The sequence below is a fragment of the Eretmochelys imbricata genome, chromosome 5, assembly GCF_965152235.1.
Source record: "Eretmochelys imbricata isolate rEreImb1 chromosome 5, rEreImb1.hap1, whole genome shotgun sequence".
In the NCBI taxonomy this organism is placed as follows: Eukaryota; Metazoa; Chordata; order Testudines; family Cheloniidae; genus Eretmochelys; species Eretmochelys imbricata.
Window position 1 is genome coordinate 1334837 of NC_135576.1, and position 23347 is coordinate 1358183.

Consider the following 23347-nt stretch of genomic DNA (forward strand, 5'->3'; position numbering starts at 1 on the left):
ACGTGCTAAGAACTTGCATGTTACGGCTTGTTGTAACAGTCCTACAACAGATACCAGGGAAGTTAAAATCCCCCATTAATACGAGCTCATGCGTGTTAGCTAATCCTGTTACCTGCTTGTGGAATGACTTGTCCACTTCCTCGTCCTGATCTGGTGTCTATAACAGACAACGCCCATCCATAAGGTCTCTGCTGTTCTTTTCCCTTCTTATCCTCACCCAGAGACTCTCAGTAGTTCTGCCACGTACTTCGCCTCGCGGCAAGTGTGCACGTTCCTGACCTACAGCAAACACCTCCTCCTTTGTCCCCATATCTGTCCTTCTGGAACAAGCTCTATCCCCCAGTGCTGGTACTCGAGTCATGGGAGCTGTCCCACTAAGTCCCCTTCATGCCAATTGAGTCATAATTTTCTTCATATCTGATCTGGGGCAGGGGGTTGGGGTGCGGGAGGGGGTGCGGGGTCTGGGAGGGAGTTGGGGTGCAGGAGGGGGATTCTGATCTGGGGTAGGGGGTTGGGGTGCAGGAGGGGGTGAGGGGTCTGGGAGGGAGTTGGGGTGCAGCAGGGGGATTCTGATCTGGGGCAGGGGGTTGGGGTGCGGGAGGGGGTGCGGGGTCTGGGAGGGAGTTGGGGTGCAGGAGGGGGATTCTGATCTGGGGCAGAGGGTTGGGGTGCGGGGTCTGGGAGGGAGTTGGGGTGCAGGAGGAGGATTCTGATCTGGGGCAGGGGGTTGGGGTGCAGGAGGGGGTGCGGGGTCTGGGAGGGAGTTGGGGTGCAGGAGGGGGATTCTGATCTGGGGCAGGGGGTTGGGGTGCGGGGTCTGGGAGGGAGTTGGGGTGCAGGAGGAGGATTCTGATCTGGGGCAGGGGGTTGGGGTGTGGGGTCTGGGAGGGAGTTGGGGTTCAGGAGGGGGATTCTGATTTGGGGCAGGGGGTTGGGGTGTGGGAGGGGGTGCAGGGTCTGGGAGGGAGTTGGGGTGCAGCAGGGGGATTCTGATCTGGGGCAGGGGGTTGGGGTGCAGGAGGGGGTGCGAGGTCTGGGAGGGAGTTGGGGTGCAGGAGGGGGATTCTGATCTGGGGCAGGGGGTTGGGGTGCAGGAGGGGGTGCGGGGTCTGGGAGGGAGTTGGGGTTCAGGAGGGGGATTCTGATTTGGGGCAGGGGGTTGGGGTGTGGGAGGGGGTGCAGGGTCTGGGAGGGAGTTGGGGTGCAGCAGGGGGATTCTGATCTGGGGCAGGGGGTTGGGGTGCAGGAGGGGGTGCGAGGTCTGGGAGGGAGTTGGGGTGCAGTAGGGGGATTCTGATCTGGGGCAGGGGGTTGGGGTGCAGGAGGGGGTGAGGGGTCTGGGAGGGAGTTGGGGTGCAGGAGGGGGATTCTGATCTGGGGCAGGGGGTTGGGGTGCAGGAGGGGGTGCGGGGTCTGGGAGGGAGTTGGGGTGCAGGAGGGGGATTCTGATCTGGGGCAGGGGGTTGGGGTGCGGGAGGGGGTGAGGGGTCTGGGAGGGAGTTGGGGTGCAGCAAGGGGATTCTGATCTGGGGCAGGGGGTTGGGGTGTGGGAGTGGGTGAGGGGTCTGGGAGGAAGTTGGGGTGCAGGAGGGGGATTCTGATCTGGGGCAGGGGGTTGGGGTGCGGGAGGGGGTGCGGGGTCTGGGAGGGAGTTGGGGTGCAGCAGGGGGATTCTGATCTGGGGCAGGGGGTTGAGGTGCGGGAGGGGGTGCGGGGTCTGAGAGGGAGTTGGGGTGCAGGGGTGGATTCTGATCTGGGGCAGGGGGTTGGGGTGCGGGAGGGGGTGCGGGGTCTGGGAGGGAGTTGGGGTGCAGGAGGGGGATTCTGATCTGGGGTAGGGGGTTGGGGTGCAGGAGGGGGTGAGGGGTCTGGGAGGGAGTTGGGGTGCAGCAGGGGGATTCTGATCTGGGGCAGGGGGTTGGGGTGCGGGAGGGGGTGAGGGGTCTGGGAGGGAGTTGGGGTGCAGGAGGGGGATTCTGATCTGGGGCAGGGGGTTGGGGTGCGGGGTCTGGGAGGGAGTTGGGGTGCAGGAGGAGGATTCTGATCTGGGGCAGGGGGTTGGGGTGCAGGAGGGGGTGCGGGGTCTGGGAGGGAGTTGGGGTGCAGGAGGGGGATTCTGATCTGGGGCAGGGGGTTGGGGTGTGGGGTCTGGGAGGGAGTTGGGGTTCAGGAGGGGGATTCTGATTTGGGGCAGGGGGTTGGGGTGTGGGAGGGGGTGCAGGGTCTGGGAGGGAGTTGGGGTGCAGCAGGGGGATTCTGATCTGGGGCAGGGGGTTGGGGTGCAGGAGGGGGTGCGAGGTCTGGGAGGGAGTTGGGGTGCAGGAGGGGGATTCTGATCTGGGGCAGGGGGTTGGGGTGCAGGAGTGGGTGCGGGGTCTGGGAGGGAGTTGGGGTTCAGGAGGGGGATTCTGATTTGGGGCAGGGGGTTGGGGTGTGGGAGGGGGTGCAGGGTCTGGGAGGGAGTTGGGGTGCAGCAGGGGGATTCTGATCTGGGGCAGGGGGTTGGGGTGCAGGAGGGGGTGCGAGGTCTGGGAGGGAGTTGGGGTGCAGGAGGGGGATTCTGATCTGGGGCAGGGGGTTGGGGTGCAGGAGGGGGTGAGGGGTCTGGGAGGGAGTTGGGGTGCAGGAGGGGGATTCTGATCTGGGGCAGGGGGTTGGGGTGCAGGAGGGGGTGCGGGGTCTGGGAGGGAGTTGGGGTGCAGGAGGGGGATTCTGATCTGGGGCAGGGGGTTGGGGTGCGGGAGGGGGTGAGGGGTCTGGGAGGGAGTTGGGGTGCAGCAAGGGGATTCTGATCTGGGGCAGGGGGTTGGGGTGTGGGAGTGGGTGAGGGGTCTGGGAGGAAGTTGGGGTGCAGGAGGGGGATTCTGATCTGGGGCAGGGGGTTGGGGTGCGGGAGGGGGTGCGGGGTCTGGGAGGGAGTTGGGGTGCAGCAGGGGGATTCTGATCTGGGGCAGGGGGTTGAGGTGCGGGAGGGGGTGCGGGGTCTGAGAGGGAGTTGGGGTGCAGGGGTGGATTCTGATCTGGGGCAGGGGGTTGGGGTGCGGGAGGGGGTGCGGGGTCTGGGAGGGAGTTGGGGTGCAGGAGGGGGATTCTGATCTGGGGTAGGGGGTTGGGGTGCGGGGTCTGGGAGGGAGTTGGGGTGCAGCAGGGGGATTCTGATCTGGGGCAGGGGGTTGGGGTGCAGGAGGGGGTGCGGGGTCTGGGAGGGAGTTGGGGTGCAGGAGGGGGATTCTGATCTGGGGCAGGGGGTTGGGGTGCGGGAGGGGGTGCGGGGTCTGGGAGGGAGTTGGGGTGCAGGAGGGGGATTCTGATCTGGGGCAGGGGGTTGGGGTGCAGGAGGGGGTGAGGGGTCTGGGAGGGAGTTGGGGTGCAGCAGGGGGATTCTGATCTGGGGCAGGGGGTTGGGGTGCGGGAGGGGGTGCGGGGTCTGGGAGGGAATTGGGGTGCAGGGGTGGATTCTGATCTGGGGCAGGGGGTTGGGGTGCGGGAGGGGGTGCGGGGTCTGGGAGGGAGTTGGGGTGCAGCAGGGGGATTCTGATCTGGGGCAGGGGGTTGGGGTGCAGGAGGGGGTGCGGGGTCTGGGAGGGAGTTGGGGTGCAGGAGGGGGATTCTGATCTGGGGCAGGGGGTTGGGGTGCAGGAGGGGGTGCGGGGTCTGGGAGGGAGTTGGGGTGCAGGAGGGGGATTCTGATCTGGGGCAGGGGGTTGGGGTGCGGGAGGGTGTGCGGGGTCTGGGAGGGAGTTGGGGTGCAGCAGGGGGATTCTGATCTGGGGCAGGGGGTTGGGGTGCAGGACGGGGTGCGGGGTCTGGGAGGGAGTTGGGGTGCAGGAGGGGGATTCTGATCTGGGGCAGGGGGTTGGGGTGCAGGAGGGGGTGCGAGGTCTGGGAGGGAGTTGGGGTGCAGCAGGGGGATTCTGATCTGGGGCAGGGGGTTGGGGTGCGGGAGTGGGTGCGGGGTCTGGGAGGGAGTTGGGGTGCAGGGGTGGATTCTGATCTGGGGCAGGGGGTTGGGGTGCGGGAGGGGGTGCGGGGTCTGGGAGGGAGTTGGGGTGCAGCAAGGGGATTCTGATCTGGGGCAGGGGGTTGGGGTACGGGAGGGGGTGCGGGGTCTGGGAGGGAGTTGGGGTGCAGGAGGGGGATTCTGATCTGGGGTAGGGGGTTGGGGTGCGGGGTCTGGGAGGGAGTTGGGGTGCAGCAGGGGGATTCTGATCTGGGGCAGGGGGTTGGGGTGCAGGAGGGGGTGCGGGGTCTGGGAGGGAGTTGGGGTGCAGGAGGGGGATTCTGATCTGGGGCAGGGGGTTGGGGTGCGGGAGGGGGTGCGGGGTCTGGGAGGGAGTTGGGGTGCAGGAGGGGGATTCTGATCTGGGGCAGGGGGTTGGGGTGCAGGAGGGGGTGAGGGGTCTGGGAGGGAGTTGGGGTGCAGCAGGGGGATTCTGATCTGGGGCAGGGGGTTGAGGTGCGGGAGGGGGTGCGGGGTCTGGGAGGGAGTTGGGGTGCAGGGGTGGATTCTGATCTGGGGCAGGGGGTTGGGGTGCGGGAGGGGGTGTGAGGTGCAGGCTCCAGCCGGGAGGCACTTACCACAGGCGGCTCCCGACCGGCGGCACAGCTGGGCTCAGGCTGCCTGCTGTGGCCCCACGGCGCTCCCGGAAGTGGCCGGCTGCTAGCACGTCTCCGCGGCCCTTGCGGGGAAGGGGACAGTGTGTCTCCGTGCGCTGCCCGCGTCCGCAAGCGCCGTCCCCGTGGCTCCCACTGGCCAGTTCCCAGCCTCCGCTCTAGCCATGGAGCGCTGGGCTGGTCCGGGCCTGCAGGTCTGTTGTATTGATTTAGAGGGAGTGTACCAGCCCAAAGAGTCAAAGGTGTTAACACGACCCTGTCACTGTCCAACATTGAACACTTTTAAACAACGTTCAGGGTTTGGTCTACAGAGACCTCGGCCTGCTGAGTGCCCCGGCAAACACCCCATTCAACAGCCTCTTAACCTTTCATTAAAGATACAGAAAAGGGGGAAAAACAGTTAAAGCCTTTGGAATTAAAGTATTATGTAAGGCTTACATTTGAACAACATCCCTTGTTCCCTTTCCCTTCAGCTGGAGAGAGTTTTTAAAAAGAACCTGTCTCCCTTTTGACAGTCTCTTAGATGAGCAGCTGTCAACCTTTCCAGACTTCTGCGCCCCTTTCAGGAGTCTGATTTATCTTGCGTACCCCCAAGTTGCACCTCACTTAAAAACTACTTAAATACAAAATCAGACATAAAAATACAGACGTGGCACAGCTCACTAGTCCTGACAAATAGCGACTTTCTCATTTTTACCATATAATTATAAAATAAATCCATTGGAATATAAATATTATACTGACATTTCGGTGTATCGCATACAGAGCAGAACAAACAAGTCAGTGTCTGTCTGAAATATTAGTTTGTCCTCACTTCGCTGGTGCTTTTTCTGTTGCCTGTTGTAAAACTAGGCAACTATCTAGCTGAATTGATGCACCCCCTGGAAGACCTCTGTGTACCCCAGGGGTACATGTTCCCCTGCCTGAGAACCACTGTCTTAGATGGTATCAAAGATGGTGATAACTGTCCTTCTGGGGAGAGGAGAAGACGTTAGCTGAGATGGGCTAGTGCTGCTGTTAAAGTCCAGTCCTGTTTCCTAAAAGACAAAATGAGACAAACACCCAAAAGGGGAGAGAAGAGAACAGCAAAGAGAGAAAATGCAGCTTCTCTCTCTGGTGCTGACTCCCACGTGCGGCCTCACTGCTGGAGAGACTCAGGCCCAGCACAAGGTCTGATTGGCCACTCTGAGACCTGACAAACTCGTACCACCATTGGGCTGGTTAGGGCATTGCATTCCTTTGCCTCCCTGGTCACAGGCTCACAGTCTTGCTGCAAAATGTACAGTCTTGGCTGGCTACCCAGACTCTTATTAGACAGAAGTCAAAAGGAGAAGGACAGAGGAGGAAAGAAATAAGGTGGGGAAGGAAAGGGACACCCAAGGGAGATGGAGAGATGAAGTCTCACATCCCAAGTGGTGTTCAGGACTCAGCCAGAGCTGGTGTCATCTGGGTCCCTCTCTCTGGCCCAGTCTGGTCAGGACAGGACATCTCTCAGGGTCCAAATGATGGTCCCAGGAGATGGGGTGAAGGGCAGCCAGGATGGTGAAGCTGGCTCCAGTAGGCAATTTGTCTCCCAAAGTCTCTTTCTTTAAGGATGCCGAAGGGAGTAGTGGGTAGAACAGCCCCTGCCCTCCTTGTTTTGTCCACCAATTAGACCTAATTTCTGACACACCAATTTTGGCTCCTTGACTTCGGTCCCACACAGCTCTTGTTTATCAGGCAAGGCCTTAACGCAGTCCTTGAGTTACACCAGGGGACCTTTTTGTTTGGACTAATTCAGTCTGTCTCCTTTTTCCACCTTTTCCCATCACGTTTCTTGTCCTAGGGGTATTGTGACATCTTAGGAACTGTCGCCCACTTTTCACAGCTGAGCTCACACTTCGGGGAAACTCGTAGGCCCAGTTAGCACAGCCGATCGCAGCAGGGAAAGTACCCAGGGCCTCTCATTTCTGGTGGGCTGGGGTGAGTGGGATCCAGTACGATGGATAACCAATAGCAGGGTGTGCTGGGAGGATGCTGTTCGCCGCCCCACACCTGGCTAGCTGGGTAACCCCACTTCTGGAGCAATGTGATCATGCTCATGGAAACATCCTTTTCTCCACCAGCTAATCCCTTCCCTGCAGTTCTCTGCTTCTTCACCGCAGTCACTTGAATGCAGGGGTGTCATTATGTGACTCTTTTCTTCCTAGAATTTTCTGAAAAATACTAATGTCCAGTACTGGATTGGACTAGTCCGGAATCAGGAATCGCAGTGGCAGTGGCAGTGGGTTGATAACTCACCCTTTAAACAGTAAGTATCATATTTATTTCTTAAGCTAGATGCTCCATTTGGTCACCAGCGGCACCATCCAAAAGAAACATGCATTTTAGTAACTGTAGCTAAAGCCACTGACTAAAGTGCGCTGGAAGGGTTAGAAGTGGCTTCCCATAATGGAACCAACGGGCCTGGAGTTCCTCATGTGGACCCTTTGCCAGAGGGGAATATTTAAAGCAACACCATGTACTTGAAAGCTGCAAAATAACGAGTTTCAAGCAGTTTCAAGTCCTCTGAGTAAATTCTTTATCGGTAGCGCCCAAGCGTAAGTCAGGTGGTTCCTGGGAGGGCAAGGGGCAAAACCAGAGAGCAAATGAGTGTAAAACACAAATCCAGATGTCAGGAACGTACTGAACAGCGCTGGCAGGGAACATGAAGAGGAGACATTTCTTAATTGTCTCTGACCCAATGCTGGGAATCTGGCTAACAAGCCAGAGGAATTGGAAATTCTCACTGATGAGAAGAAATGAGGTATTATTGTCATCACTGAGGCCTGGCGGGATGAGTCACAGGACGGGGATGTTAAACTCTCTGGTTACAGCCTCTTTAGGAAGGTTTTTGGGGGGCACTCTGCATGAAAGGCAGCATCACCTGTTTTAGAGGTGTTGCTAACTCAGAAGTGCAGGATCATGCCTATGGATGAATGTGCTAACAAAGCCCAGCGGGTGCATGGGTGGGGTCTGTTACAGACACCAGATCAAACCAGGGAACAGAATGGGATACTCACTAACCTCTTGTCTGTGACGTGGGAAGAAAACCTGTGTTATGAGGGACTTCAGTCTGGGAGAGGTGTGGGAGGTCTCACGACCTGATCACATTCAGCGTGGGCACACAGAGGACAGTCCCAACCAGTAATTTATTCATAGACCAGAAGGGACCACGATGTTCATCTAGCCTGACATCCGTCACACACAGGCCAGAGCACTGCTCCCCAAAGATGCACTAAAACATATCTTCTAGAAATCTATCTGACCTCGATTTAAAGACTCCAATCCATGGAGACACCACCACCTCCCATGGTGAGCTGTTCTAGTGGTTAATCACGCTCACAGCTAGGAAACAGCATCTTATTTCAAGGTTGAATTTGCCCAACTCCAACTTCCAGCCATTGGACCTTGTTATGGCTTTGTCTGCTAGCCTGAAAAGCCCCTTGGTGTCAGCTCTCTTTTCCATGTGTCAGAACCTAGACACTGAGCAGGCGTCACCTCTCAACCTTGTCTTTGGTAAGCGGATTAGATTGGGCTCCTCAAACCTCGGATCATACATCCTGTTTTCCATCCTCTGGATCATTTTTGTGACCCTCCTCTGAACATTCTCTGGTATTTCCACATCCTTCTTCAGGTGCGGACACCAGGACTGGACACAGTATTCTAGTATCGCCTCTGTACACAGCATGGTCAGGCTAAGATCACTTCCTTATTTCTACTGGAAAGTCCCTTTTTTATACACCCATGGAGCACGTTAGCCCTTTCTGCCACAGCCTTGCACTCACGGCTCACGTTGAGGTCACACAAAGTCCTTTTGTGAGTCGCTGCTTCCCAAGAATAAGTCTCATGTTGTAACGATGCTGCCCTTGGTGGGACACTTCTGAGAGTACCAATTCAGGACAAATTGCTTCAAGCAGAGCAATTACAGCCCAAGGCTGGGGTTTCTCCACCTCTAAGGCAAACCAAACCAGCCAGACAAGAGGACCACTGGCTAACCACAAGTTATACAAGCAATTCCCTCAGACACTCCAGTTGCCCAGTATCACCACCAGTGCCACTCGTTGTGGGGACAAACGGTTATGAAATCCAAAACCCCAAGAAAAGAAAAAAGGTTCCCTCGATACCAAAGGACCAAGCCCCAGACCCAGGTCACTATACAAATCAAATCTTACCCACAAATCACACTGTTGCCAATCCTTTAGAATTTAAAATCTAAAGGCTTATTCATAAAAGGAAAAAGAGAGAGATGAGAGCTAGAATTGGTTCAATGGAATCAATGACATCCAGTAATGGCAGAGTTCTTGGGTCAGGCTTGTAGCAGGGATGGAATAAACTTCCGGTTCAAATCAAGTCTCTGGAGAACATCCACAGCTGGGGTGGGTCTTTCAGTCCTTTGTTCAGAGCTTCAGTTTGCAGTAAGGTTCCTCCAGAAGTAAGAAGCAGGATTGAAGACAAGATGGAGGTGTTTTCAGGGCATTTTATATTTTCTGCCCATAGACAGACACAGTGGCAAGATGGAGTTTGGAGTCACATGTCCATGCATGACTCAGTTCTTTACAGGCCAACACCATTGTTTACATGTTAGTTTGAACGTTCCCAGGAAAGCTCAGATGTGGACTGGCGTCCCCCAAAGTTCATTGTCAGTTAGGTGTTTCTTGACTGGGCACTTACTGAGAATAGTCCTTCGTCAAGAAGCTGACCAAATGCTTCACTGAGGCTACTGAGGGGGGAGGGATAGCTCAGTGATTTGAGCATTGGCCTGCTAAACCCAGGGTTGTGAGTTCAATCCTTGAGGGGGCCATTTAGGGATCTGGGGCAAAAATTGGGGATTGGTCCTGCTTTGAGCAGGGGGTTGGACTAGATGACCTCCTGAGTTCCCTTCCAACCTTGATATTCCATGATTCTATGAAAACACATTAAGATACAAGTACATAGCCAATATTCATAACTTCAACTACAAAAATGACACACCCATACAGATAGCATAATCATAATCAGCAAATTATAACCTTTCCATAGACACCTCACACGACAACCTTTGTACAAAATCTGCTGCAAATATATAACAGTGGTTGCAACAATGATCTATACGGTCACAGTTCATGTCAATAACGTTACACATGTCCTGTAGAAATAACCAGTGTTCTTGGTTCCCAGATGCACTGCCATGCATTTGGCTGTATTAAATCACGTTTTGTTGGATAGTGACCATTTAACCAGACAATACAGATGACTGTGACAATCTCCTGTCTTCTTCACTACTCACCACCCCACCAAACTTTGTGTCACCTGCATATTTACCAGCCAAGATTTTATATCATGATCTAGATTGTTGATAATATTAAAGTGTTGGACCAGGAACCGATCTTTGGGAGACCCCACTAGAAATGGGCCCGCTCATTGGGAACAAAGACATTTTGCAACCTCCCAGTGAGCCAGTTTTTAATCCATCTAACATGTGCCCTATTAGTTCCATTTGCAACCCTTCTGCCAAGTGGAGCCAGCAGCAACCAGGGCTGGGTTCAATATCTAGGCGTCCCTTTTCAACAATACAACACAGAACTGGCTCGAGCCTCCACCCAGTGACCTGGGAAAATTACACCCCCACCCCTGGGCACCTCAAGAGACAATACTTCCCCTCTCGCAAGCACAGAGTCTGAGTGTAGGAAAGAAACTTTTAATGAAAGGAAAAAGTCACCTGACATTAATTAGGGAAAATGCCACAAGCAGGATTCATAAACATAAACTGTGAGCAGGATGCCCACCCAGAGTGCATGGGGCAGAGCTTCCACCTCGTGTTCCTGAGATCTACAACCAACAGTTCCTTTTCTGTGCCCCCGCTCTGCTCCCTCACCACACCCCATTCACAGGGGTTGTCCTGGGTCAGTGAGGACCCAGGGTTCAGAGGCGCAGCTGTGTGAGTTCCCCTCCCCCCCGGGGGAGAAGGCACCTGGCTTGCTCCGGCCTCTGAGCACTTGCTCTGTCTGGCTGCCCTGCCAGCCGCGGTTCCTCTGGCCAACCCGCTCGCTGCTCTGCCAGCCACTCGCTGCTCCGCTGCACCCTGTCATCTTCCACTGCCTCCTGCCTCTCTGCTGTGACCTCGGCAGGTCCGTCCCTTGAGGCTCCCCCAGCTCTCAGGGACTGTCAGCTCTTGCGGGGGGGGAACTGCCTTGCTGAAGCAGGCTGGGCAGAAACGCTGCCCCCCACAAGTGATGTCAGTGCTAGTGAGCACGTAACGAAAGATGCCTCACTCAGCTGTATCTGTGAACAGTGGGGAGGGGCAGGTCAAACTGTACCTGGGACCCTTAAGTATCATCCACACCTCCTAGCAGGGACACCTGTCCCCACCCCTCTTACTTTCACAGGGGAGGACTCTGGCATTCAAGCCCCTGGCTTAGCAAGCTCCTTTCAGTTGAGGGCGACCCCCTCAATCAGGACAGGCTCAGCATGGTTCGGCTGCCCTTTAGTCATACAATAAAGGTAACATGGATAACACCATTTCACTCCCCCTGAGTAGTATACGCCTCGATAGTATTCATCACCATGCATTTTTTGACAGGTTTCCATGCCCCCTTTAGGGCTCATGTCCCACCCTACATTCCTGTTTCCGTTGGTGTAGAAGTTTGGCGCTGTCAGCCATTTTGAATTTTTTTAAATTATTTTTTATGTTTGAATAGGGGGAATGTTGCATGCTTGTGCTTTGATACTTTTGGTTGATTGTTTAGAGAAAACGGTTGAAAGAATAGAGTGAGTGAGCTTAAAGATTAAAAAAGAAAGCTTTGGTACGGTTAAGAGGAAAAAAGGAAAGAATGGTTATTAAAGAAAATAAACTTTTGGTTAGGTTTAGTAAGGAGAGATGATTTTAAATGCCTAATTTGGCATGTTATTAAAGAATAAAAATTTTTGAGATAAATTTAAAAGGTGTATTAAATATAAGGGTAGTTTAAGAGCCTTTACAAAGAGTTAAATAAAAGAGAAAAATATAAAGAGGGGTTAAAAAGGAACACACAAGGCAAAAAAGGGCATTTACGAAAGCAAAGAGTATTTAGTAAGCACATGGTAAAAAAGTAAAGAGAGGTTAATAGAAAAGCATTTAAAATATTAAATACAAGGCGTGACAAAGTTCCTCCTCTGCTTTGGTGGGTCCTCGCTTTTTGGCGGATTTGGTCGCCTCAGATGTTCACAGCAGCCCTCAGTTTGGCCGCTTCTGCTAGAGGCTCAAACCTGCCATTCACTCAGCTAACCTCATCGCTGGTCAGCATGGGAGAAATGGAAACCAGTCTCCACAGTCTCTGCTGATCCACCTAGCGGGTCAGGGACAGGCCAGATCCTTTTCCAAATGAGACCTTCCCTTCTAGTGTTGCTCACAGACCAAGTCAACTCCTCCTGTGTCCGATGAGGAGTTGGGGGATGGGGGGAACCCAGGCCCACCCTCTACACCGGGTTCCAGCCCAGGGCCCTGTGGATAGCAGCTGTCTACAATGTCTCCTGGATTAGCTGCATGACAGCTACAATTCCCCAGGCTACTTCCCCATGGCCTCCCCCCCAGCACCTTCTGTATCCTCACAGCAGGATCTTCCTCCTGAAGCTTGATCACGCTTGTACTCCTCAGTCCTCCAGCAGCATGCCTTCTCACTCCCTGCTCCTTGCACCCCTCCACTAACTGATGGGAGGTCCTTTTAAACCAGGTGTCCTGATTAATCTACCTACCATAATTGATTCTAGCAGGTTCCTGATTGCTCTAGTGCAGCCCCTGCTCTGGTCATTCAGGGAACAGAAAACTATTCATCCAGTGGCCAGTGTATTTCCCTTCTACCAGACTCCTGTATCCCTGGTGGTCTAGTGGTTAGCGGCGTGAGGGAAACCCTGGCGCACGTCTATCTGGAGTGCGCCAGGTTGCAGCCCCTATTCCGGCTCCTCACCAATATTTTGTTACGGTTTTGGTTGCACTTTTCTCCTCACCTCCTTATCTACGCACTCCCTGTCCGTGGCCCCACTAAGTCGCGGGACCTCCTGGTCAACCTCCTCCTGGCCCTGGCTAAAGCGGCCATCTATAAAACCAGGGTGAGGAGGTTGGCCAATGGAGTCTCCTGCGACTGCGGGGCCTATTTCCGATCCTCTGTCCGTTCACGCCTCCGAGCGGAGTTCCTCTGGGCGGCGTCCACTGACTCCCTTGACGCCTTTGAGGAGCGGTGGGCGCTGTCCGGGGTTCTCTGCTCGGTGTCCCCGTCCGGTTCCCTTCGTTTGACCCTTTGACCGCACTCCCGTCCCTGTTTTTCATTGGTTGTCCCCCGTAATTAGTTGGTTCTCCAGGCCCTGTGGATCTCCCCCTTAGGCTGGGGGGGGATCCTTTCGTAGTGGACGAGCTTCGCCCGCCCACTTCCTGGATCCCAACAGGACCAGACTCCTGTACCCCACTGGTCTGGTAGGTTAAGAAAAGAGCATTTAAAAACATTAAATAAAAGAGAAACATATAAAGATAGGTTAAAACAGAGAACAGGGCAAGAAAAGGAAAAGAAAGCCCCCTTTGCAAAGGGTAAAGATAGACAGCACATGATTGAGTCAGAAAGAGATATCTGGGTTGTTCTGCGGAAAGAAGGAGCTCCCAAGGCTCACAACCCCTCAGGCTAGTTATAGCCACCTTTGGATCGGACCAATCAGATGATGCTTTACAGCTGCGTCATAGATTACATTTTCCTGAACCAATCCTGTAGTCCCAAGGTTTTTAAACACGAGCCATCTCCCTCCCCTCCCCTCAGTACCCCCCTTTAACTGCCTTACTCTTATCTAAAAAATCAGAGCCCAAGCATCTCTCCCGCCAGGCAGCACTTTTACACAAGTGCTTTAATAAAGCTTAAAACCATAAGCCCTTAGTAACAAACAGGTTTTAAAGTCCCCCCCCATGTTTTAGACTAACATTGGTCATTTTTTAGTGAGGAGAATTTGAAGCTGCAGCAAAGCCCATTAGCAAAAACAGTGTCTGTGAGCCAGTGGATCAGAGAGAAGAAGGCTGCTTCTTCCCCCACTTTTTAACAAAAGCAAGTGAAAGTTATATGAAGTTTTGTAAAGGAATAAACACTTTAAAAGACAAGCCTATGTGAAGACACATCCCTTTCTTTAACATTTTTACAGGTGTGTTTCAATAAAATAGAGCATGCAGAAACACCCCAGGGTTAAAACCACAGGTCCTTAGTAACAGCCAATTTATATTCCCCTTATTCTGTAAACCAGTGGATCAGAGAGAAGAAGTTTGTTTCTTCAGCCACTTTTTAACAATACAAGCGAAAGTTATATTAAGATTTGTAAAGGAATAAACACTTTAAAAGACAAGCCTATGTGAAGACACATCCCTTTCTTTAACATTTTTACATGTGTGTTTCAATAAAAAAGAGAGAGAGAGAGAAAGAGAGAGCATGGAGAAATGCCCCAGAGTGAAAAGCACAGAACCGTGTTAACAGCTAGTTTATATTCCCCAAAAAGAAAAGGAGTACTTGTGGCACCTTAGAGACTAACCAATTTATTTGAGCATGAGCTTTCGTGAGCTACAGCTCACTTCATCAGAAGTGAAGCTCACGAAAGCTCATGCTCAAATAAATTGGTTAGTCTCTAAGGTGCCACAAGTACTCCTTTTCTTTTTGCGAATACAGACTAACACGGCTGTTACTCTGAAACCTTTATATTCCCCTTATTCTGTAATCCAGTGGATCAGAGAGAAGTTGATTTTCCTCCCCACTTTTCAACAAATCCGTGTGAAAGTTCTATTAAGCTTTCATTTTCTTAGGACTTTGAGATTTAAGAATGAATTTTTCTGTTGCATTATTAGAATATCTTTGTTTTTAGATGTTTGCAACCCTTGTGCTGAGACACAGGGACAAGCTCCTGTGTTTGTTTTGGGTCCATAGATTTTATTAAATTAATACAGCGCAGGCTGGAGCTGTGGCTTTCTCTAATCAGGGGTGGCCAGCCTGAGCCTGAGAAGGAGCCAGAATTTACCAACGTTCATTGCCAAAGAGCCACAGTAACACGTCAGCAGCCCCCCATCAGCTCCCCCCCCACTCCGAGCGCCTCCCACCCACCGGCAGCCCTGCCGATCAGCACCTCCCCCTCCCTCCCCATCAGCTGTTTCCTGGGGTGCAGGAGGCTCTGGGGGGAGGGAGGAGCGAGGGCACGGCAGGCTCAGGGGAGGGGGTAGGAAGGAGTGAGTGGGGGCAGGGCCTGTGGCAGAGTCGGGGGTTGAGCCGTGAGCCCCCCCCCCCGGCACACTGGAAAGTTGGTGCCCGCAGCTCCAGCCCCGGAGCCGGTGCCTAGACAAGGAGCCGCACATTAGCCTCTGACGAGCCGCACGTGGCTCCGGAGCCCCCGGTCGGCCACCCCTGCTCTACATTGTAAAAACAGATCAGACTAGCAGATAAGGCGAGCAGTGATCCATGCACTGTACTCTGCCTTAGCCATGCCCGAGGGGTCAGTCACCCCTTCGCTTTGCTTCTTTTTTTACACAGACTTCTTTCCTAACTTTTTAAACCATTCGTTCCCAAACTTTTTGGCATCACGCCCCCTTTTTAATTTTTGAGAAACCCTCACACCCCCACCTCTCCTTTAGCATCATCCAACCCCCCTTTTAACAAATTCAATTAGTGATTTAAAATTAAAAATAAACACAAAAACTTGATATAAAATTTTGTATTTAAAATTAAAAATAAGCACAAATAGTTTTTCTTGGCACAAAAGTTTAACAAAAATGTAATTTAAAACAAGAAATAACATAAACAAAACAAATTCAATGTGAAGGATGATGCTGCATTTTCTTCACGAGTTGGGAAATCCTAGGTTTGAAAGATGAAAGTGCGCAACGCAAATTGTTTTCGACGTCCAGTTCATTCCTTTGTTTCGTTTTTATTATGACTAAACTTGAAAAGCTCTTTTCACAGAGGTACATTGACAAAAACGGAAGAAGTATACGTAGCACTTCTTCTCCAACTTTCAGGTAAATTGGGAAATATTTCATCCAAAATTCCTCCAGGTGTAAGTTTTCAAAAATATCTTTCGCACTTGAATCGTATTTCATTCTGAGTGCTTGTACTTGCAATACTTCTGGCAATGAATCGACATCAACGTTGAACGGATTATGTGCTAATTTATGAAAGGGGTTGCCAGAAAAGTTGTCTGGAAAATAGCGGATGAATTTGTCAGCAAGGCAGTCCAGATGAGACACACTTTTGTTCTTCGCATCCTCTTTACAAAGTTCTTGGAAACCTTCATTTTCAGTGAGTGATGAAAATGTTGGAAAAGACGAAAAGCTAGACATCTGAGCTTGCGTTTGACGTTTCCAAAGCTTGATTTTTTCCATAAACACTTTGATGGCATCGTGGTGCGCTATAATGTTTGCAGCGTTGTTTCCTTGCAGCTTCAAATTGAGATTGTTCAAACATTCAAAAATGTCCACGAGGTATGCCAGTGAAAGTTGAAACGTTTGGTCCGTAAATGCATGATATAATTCTTCTTTTTTCTGTTGCTTGAGGAAAATTTCCACTTCGTCTTTCAGTTTGAATAATCTCAAAAGCATGTTCCCTTTGGAAAGCCATCGTATCTCCATGTGAAACAAAACAATTTTATGATCCACTCCCAAGTCCGCGCAAAGAGCTGCAAAAAGTCTCGTATTTAAAGCGCTGCTCTTCACAAAATCTACAACTTTGATGGCCAAATTCAATAAGTCACGTAGGTCATCTGGAAGGGTTTTAGCAGCCAACGCTTGTATGCGTATGACGCAGTGAGTCGTGGTTACAGCTGGATTTTTTTCTTTCACCAATGTCACAAATCCAGAGCGAGAGCCAAGCATCGCTGATGCACCGTCTGTGCATACACCAACCAGTTTTTCCCATGAAAGTCCATTTTCTTCAAAAAAGTCGGAAACCGTTTTCATAACAACATCAGAGGCCTTTGATGTGGTCGTCAATTCCTTTGAAAAAAGCAGTTCTTCTTTCACAGTTCCATCGATAATGAATTAAACGTAGACGAGCAACTGTCAGCATTCTGCTACATCAGTGGTATCGTCGCACTGAATTGCGAAAAAAGAAGAAGCTTTCACTGCCTCCACAACTTGAAGTTTTAAATCTTTCTCCATGTCATCGACGCAACATTTCACGGAATTGTCGGAAAGTGAAATTTCCAAATTTTTTTTCTTGCTTTCGGCACCAAGCACAATCTTAGCTGCTTTCAACAATCAAGGCTTCACAAAAGTTTCTCCTATTATGTGCGCTTTCTTGGCTTTAGCGATGAGCAATGAGAGTGCATAAGATGCTTCTACCACTTTGGCCGACACTTGGTGAAAAGCTCCAGTAGTGTCCAGCTTCATGCGTTTTAAATTTTGAAGTTTAGCAGCAAAAAACTCTTTTCGTTTGTCTTTCAAAGTGCTGTGGTTCTTTGTCAAGCGTCGCTCAAGACAACTAGGTCTCAAGGCATCATTGCTGAGAACTGCGTGGCATACTACGCATTGAGGATGATCAATCCTGGTTTTTTTCCATGATGGTGAAACCATACATAATGTAGTCTTCATCGTACTTCCTTTTCTTAATTGTGGCCACAATAAAAAAAAATCTATAAAAATAATTTTCCTGATTTGTGAATAATAACAGACGCAAGTTAATTTGAGTTATCACGAATGGTAAACTACTACAATTACGTACGGATGCGTGCTGCCCTACTTATACCCCACCACCAGTCTGGTAAGTAGCCGGTCTTGCGCAGTGAGTGGTAGAGGTAACCACTCCCACGATAGCACAGTCTCAAACACTCTCACGAGTGAGCTAGGAAGTTTTAAAAAGTTCCATCGCTTTCTACATTGTTCTTTGGCCTCCCCACCGACCAAAATGGCACTCCTACACTTCGAAAGGCAAAATAATAAAACATATTCGCATTTCATGGTATGAAATTTGAAAACATTGCAGTTATATACTTTTATTTATAGTTGATTTTTATTATTATTGTACTTTATGTTATACCTTTATTCTTGTCTACTTATCATAGAATCATAGAATATCAGGGTTGGAAGGGACCTCAGGAGGTCATCTAGACCAACCCCCTGCTCAAAGCAGGACCAATCCCCAACTAAATCATCCCCGCCAGGGCTTTGTCAAGCTGGGCCTTAAAAACTTCTAAGGAAGGAGATTCCACCACCTCCCTAGCTAACGCATTCCAGTGCTTCACCACCCTCCTAGTGAAAAAGTTTTTCCTAATATCCAACCTAAACCTCCCGCACTGCAACTTGAGACCATTACTCCTTGTTCTGTCATCAGCTATCCACTGAGAACAGTCTAGAGCCATCCTCTTTGGAACCCCCTTTCAGGTAGTTGAAGGCTGCTCTCAAATCTTCCCTCACTCTTCTCTTCTGCAGACTAAACAATCCCAGTTCCCTCAGTCTCTCCTCATAAGTCATGTGTTCCAGTCCCCTAATCATTTTTGTTGCCCTCCGCTGGATGCTTTCCAATTTTTCCACATCCTTCTTGTAGTGTGGGGCCCAAAACTGGACACAGTACTCCAGATGAGGCCTCACCAATGTCGAATAGAGGGGAACAATCACGTCCCTCGATCTGCTGGAAATACCCCTACTTATACATCCCAAAATTCCATTGGCCTTCTGAATCCATGCTGACTGTTCCTGATCACTTTCCTCTCCTCTAAGTGCTTCAGAATTGATTCCTTGAGGACCTGCTCCATGATTTTTCTGGGGACTGAGGGGAGGCTGACTGGCCTGTAGTTCCCAGGATCCTCCTCCTTCCCTTTTTTAAAGATGGGCACTACATTAGCCTTTTTCCAGTTGTCCAGGACCTCCCCGGATCGCCATGAGTTTTCAAAGATAATGGCCAATGGCTCTGCAATCACATCCGCCAACTCCTTTAGCACTCTCGGATGCAGCACATCCGGCCCCATGGACTTGTGCTCGTCCAGCTTTTCTAAATAGTCCCGAACCACTTCTTTCTCTACAGAGGGCTGGTCACCTCCTCCCCATGCTGTACTGCCCAGTGCAGCAGTCTGGGAGCTGACCTTGTTCGTGAAGACAGAGGCAAAAAAAGCATTGAGTACATTAGCTTTTTCCACATCCTCTGTCACTAGGTTGCCTCCCTCATTCACAAAAAGAAAAGGAGGACTTGTGGCACCTTAGAGACTAACCAATTTATTTGAGCATGAGCTTTCGTGAGCTACAGCTCACTTCATCGGATGATGTAGCTCATGAAAGCTTATGCTCAAGTCAATTGGTTAGTCTCTAAGGTGCCACAAGTACTCCTTTTCTTTTTGCGAATACAGACTAACACGGCTGTTACTCTGAAACCTCCCTCATTCAGTAAGGTGCCCACACTTTCCCTGATGACCTTCTTGTTGCTAACATACCTGTAGAAACCCTTCTTGTTACTCTTAACATCTCTTGCTAGCCACAACTCCAGTTGTGATTGGCCTTCCTGATTTCACTCCTGCATCCCCGAGCAATATTTTTATACTCATCCCTGGTCATTTGTCCAAGCTTCCACTTCTTGTGAGCTTCTTTTTTGTGTTTAAGATCAGCAAGGATTTCACTGTGAAGCCAAGTTGGTCGCCTGCCATATTTACTATTCTTTCTACACATTGGGATGGTTTGTCCCTATAACCTCAGTAAGGATTCTTTAAAATACAGTCAGCTCTCCTGGACTCCTTTCCCCTTCATGTTATTCTCCCAGGGGATCCTGCCCATCAGTTCCCTGAGGGAGTCTAAGTCTGCTTTTCTGAAGTCCAGGGTCCGTATTCTGCTGCTCTCCTTTCTTCCTTGTCTCAGGATCCTGAACTCGACCATCTCATGGTCACTGCCTCCCAGGTTCCCATCCACTTTTGCTTCCCCTACTAATTCTGCCTGGTTTGTGAGCAGCAGGTCAAGAAAAGCTCTCCCCCTAGTTGGTTTCTCCAGCACTTGCACCAGGAAATTGTCCCCTACATTTTCCAAAAATTTCCTGGATTGTCTGTGCACCGCTGTATTGCTCTCCCAGCAGATATCGGGGTGATTGAAGTCTCCCATGAGAACCAGGGTCTGTGATCTAGTAACTTCTGCGAGTTGCCGGAAGAAAGCCTCGTCCACCTCATCCCCCTGGTCCGGTGGTCTATAGCAGACTCCCACCACGACATCACCCGTGTTGCTCACACTTCTAAGCTTAATCCAGAGACTCTCAGATTATATTCATAATCAAAAACGAGAAGATTGTTAATACTTCATTGTAGTTAAATTATATCGGCCTGTAATTGGACAATTTTATGAATAGTTTTTATTATGTATACAGAATATGTATAATTTATTGTCTGTTGGTCTATTAAATAAATAAATTTTATCAGCGTAAAACATTTTTATTTACAAGGGCCATGGCGATTCTCCATCACTGACCATGTTTAAATCAAGATGGGATCTTTTTCTAAGAGATCTGCCCTAGGAATTATCTGGGGGCTGTTACCCGGGGTTCTTTCAACCCAAAGCTCTTGGTAACTTTTACTCCGTGCGAGGTGGTGTCAGGAAATAAATCAGGGGAGACATGGCCTTCCGACCGATAGATGACTGGCATAAACAGGACAACACAAGAGTGCTTTCACTTAAAGCTAAACTTTACTTAGTCTCAAGCACTTATACACACGTCCGCAACAGGTTAGTAAAACACCCCCAACCCTTGATAATTACCAAAGCTGAGTGTGGCTCTCGAGTGGCACAGCGGCAGCCCGTCTGCTAGTGGGGAACACACGATGCATCCAGAGAGAGAGAGAGAGAGTCCAGTCCTGAAGAGATCCACTACCTCAAACTTTTTCCCCTTATTTATACATTAGTAATAGAATGACATGGCCCTTAAAGCAAACTTGTTAAGTAAGTGGTTTCAATGGTCAAGTGAGAGGTTCCTTCTGATTATCGATTAACCAGGTGTGGATTTTTCCAGAGTTTGCAGCTTTGAGGCCCCAAATAGATATTCCTGGGGCACATCCTGCTCTTCTAAGATGCATGTATCAGCAACTTCAACACAATTCTTATCAGGAAGGATGCATGGTCAAGCTGCCCTTTCTATGGCAACCACCCCCCCCCCACACACACACACCTTTTCGCAATAAGCCATAGTGGTTTCAGGCACTTTACTGGTTTGCAAAGTCTCCTCGTACAGGGGCAGGTCTCTAGCCCACGCTGTGCAGGGGGTCAGGCCGGTCCCAGGGCCCGTGCTGTGCAGGGGGTCAGGCCGGTCCTAGGGCCTGTGCTGTGCAGGGGGTCAGACTAGATTTGCACAGTGGTCCCTTCTGGCCTGGGAATCCATGAAGCTGAGTATGGAGAGGCAGAGCTGAGTCACCGCAGAGCCGGGGGCAGAAGCAGCACGACTGGACCAGGGTGGACAGGGAGACGAGCCCTGTGCCAAGCCCACCGAGAGGGGCAGAGGGGCAGGAGAGGCTGAAGGGAGCCGGCAGAAGCAGCAGCAGGCAGGGGAGGTGTGAATGCCCAGGGGGGACAGGATTCCAAGGCAGAAGCTCAGCTGTGACCACAGCAGCCAGGGCCAGGAAACCTTGACAGCCAAAGGTTAGGTGCTGAGTGACTTTAGGCTCCTCCAGGGCTCAGCGGCAGCTGAGGGGGATTTTCTGCAGCGCAGGGTACCGAGGCCTGGGACTTGCGTGTCTTTGTGGATCTGGGCCCAGGGCACCTACATACAGAGCAGATTTCTGGTGGCAGGCGGCTCCTCAATCTAGCTGAGGCGAGAGCAGAGCAAGCCCCAGTGGCTGGAAGACGAAGAGAGACAAAAATCAGACAGGAAATAAGGCAGAAAACCGGGCGGGGAATTAACCAGTGGAACAACTCACCCAGGCACGCGGCGGAGTCTCCATCCCCCGGGTTTCCGTGACGAGTGGGTGTCGCTTTCGCTGAAGGAGGGGCTCCTGGCTGGGCTGCGGCTGTCGCTGGGTGAAGCGACTCTGGCCTTGAAATCGATGGTGACCTGGCCTTAGTGTGCCAGGGTGGCAGAGCTGACAGCCAGCGTAGGGCGGGCCGGGCCGTCTCAGCAATGCCCCTTCTCTTTCCAGAGACTGGAGCTACTCGAGTTACATGGGTTATACGTTGTGTGGAGCAATAAGAAATGGCGTCATAAACAGGGACTCGTGCTACGATGGAAAGCCATGGATCTGTGAGAAGGCACCCAGCAAACCCAGCCCAGACAGACCATTGCCTCCTTACGGTACCCGGAGAGACAATCAATGAGAGCCGCTGGCCCTGATGACACGACAGTCCTGTTAGTCTGGAGCACCATCCCCATATTAGGGACATCCCGGGCGAAGTCCACGCCTGCAGGGCGGTGCTGGGGGGCAGGGCACACGGGGGGCGGGGGGGGTTGCGGGGCGGAGCTGAGGGGCAGGGCACTCGGGGGGCGGGGGAGTGGGGCGATTGCGGGGCAGAGCTGGGGGGCAGGGCACACGGGGGGTGGGAGAGCAGAAGGTTGCGGGGCGGGGCTGGGGGGCAGGGCACACGGGGGGCGAGTGGGGGGTTTGCGGGGTGGAGCTGGGGGGCAGGACACAGAGGGAGCGGGGGAGCCGTGGGTTTGTGGGGCAGAGCTGGGGAGCAGGGCACACGCGGGGCGGTGGAGAGGGGGGGTTGCGGGGCGGCTCTGTCCGAGCCCCTGTGGGGTGGAGGGTTGGGTGCTGCCCCCAGGGATCTCCATGAAGGAGGCCCCAGGAGACGTCCTGACGCTGCCTTTTCTGCTCTCTCCGCCCAGGCTCTTCCCAGTGACGCGCTCCACCGCCTCCTACCTGGCTCATGGGAGGGTGTCGGGCCCTGGGCTGTCGAGCGGGTCGTGCACAGACCCCTGCCGCTGGATCTGTGAGCAGAGTGCCCTCACCTTGCAGTGGGGCCACGGCTCTGCCCCTCCCACTTTCCTGGGGTGGAACACGACCTACACCTGCCTCGATCCCCAGTGAGAGCGGCTGAGGGCCCAGCCCCGGGACCCTGCACCTGGTGACCTGCTCCCCTCTGCTCCCGGTGCTCCTGCCCTCCTGGGAGCCCAGTGATCCATGCACCCCCACGCTACCGCCCGCCCCAGGGTCTGGGCTCCCATGAGCCCGTCAGGCCCATGCTCCACTCTGTCCAGCGGCCCCCAGGTCCTGTCCAGGCCTAACCGTCAGAGCAATCACCGGATCAAGCCCCCGCTCCTCCAGAGCCAGATTGTCACTCTCTGGCCCCCCGACAGCTGCGCTCCTCTGGGGCAGTGCAGACCGCAGAGTCCAGGGCACAGTGCCTGAGCCGGGACCCGGCATGCCTGGGCGAGGGGACCGGCGGTGGCATGAGCTTCTGGAGATCAGGTGAATCCGGAGTCAGAGCCTCTCCGAGGAACTCTGCAACACCTCCCTCTTCGACAAGGCTTTCCCCGTCCGAACCCCCCGCCCCCCACTGCATCCCCCAACCCCGATTTTATTCCCAAAGGGGAAGGATGCCAGAGGCTCTGTGAACCCCCTAAGGACCGTGCTGTTGCTCTAGATTTGATGGGAAGGCACCCAGCTGCAATGGTGATGGGCAGCAGCAGCCGGGGGGCGGGGGGAAGCTGTTTCCCCCACCCCACCTCTGTAAAGCTCACCAATAAACCCTTAAAATGTTCCCGTCTCACCTTCTCTTGGGAGCCCGTGTGTCGGGGGAGGGGGACCCCTGCATCCATTCCCTTGAGCGCACCCATAGGCAGCCCTCACCAGC

The 23347-nt window shown here is 52.3% G+C and overlaps 1 protein-coding gene across 1 annotated transcript in view; it reads left to right on the forward strand.

The window, feature by feature from the left end:
- LOC144265436 (B-cell differentiation antigen CD72-like) overlaps positions 1-23136 on the forward strand; it is a 37793-nt gene extending 14657 nt beyond the window's left edge. The window contains exons 6-8 of the mRNA XM_077818076.1: positions 6804-6904; positions 21694-21899; positions 22380-23136. Of these exons, the coding sequence (XP_077674202.1) occupies positions 6804-6904; positions 21694-21868 (276 nt within the window). The 3' untranslated portion in view covers positions 21869-21899; positions 22380-23136. The remainder of the gene's footprint in view (positions 1-6803; positions 6905-21693; positions 21900-22379) is intronic.
- The last annotated feature ends 211 nt before the right edge of the window (positions 23137-23347 follow it).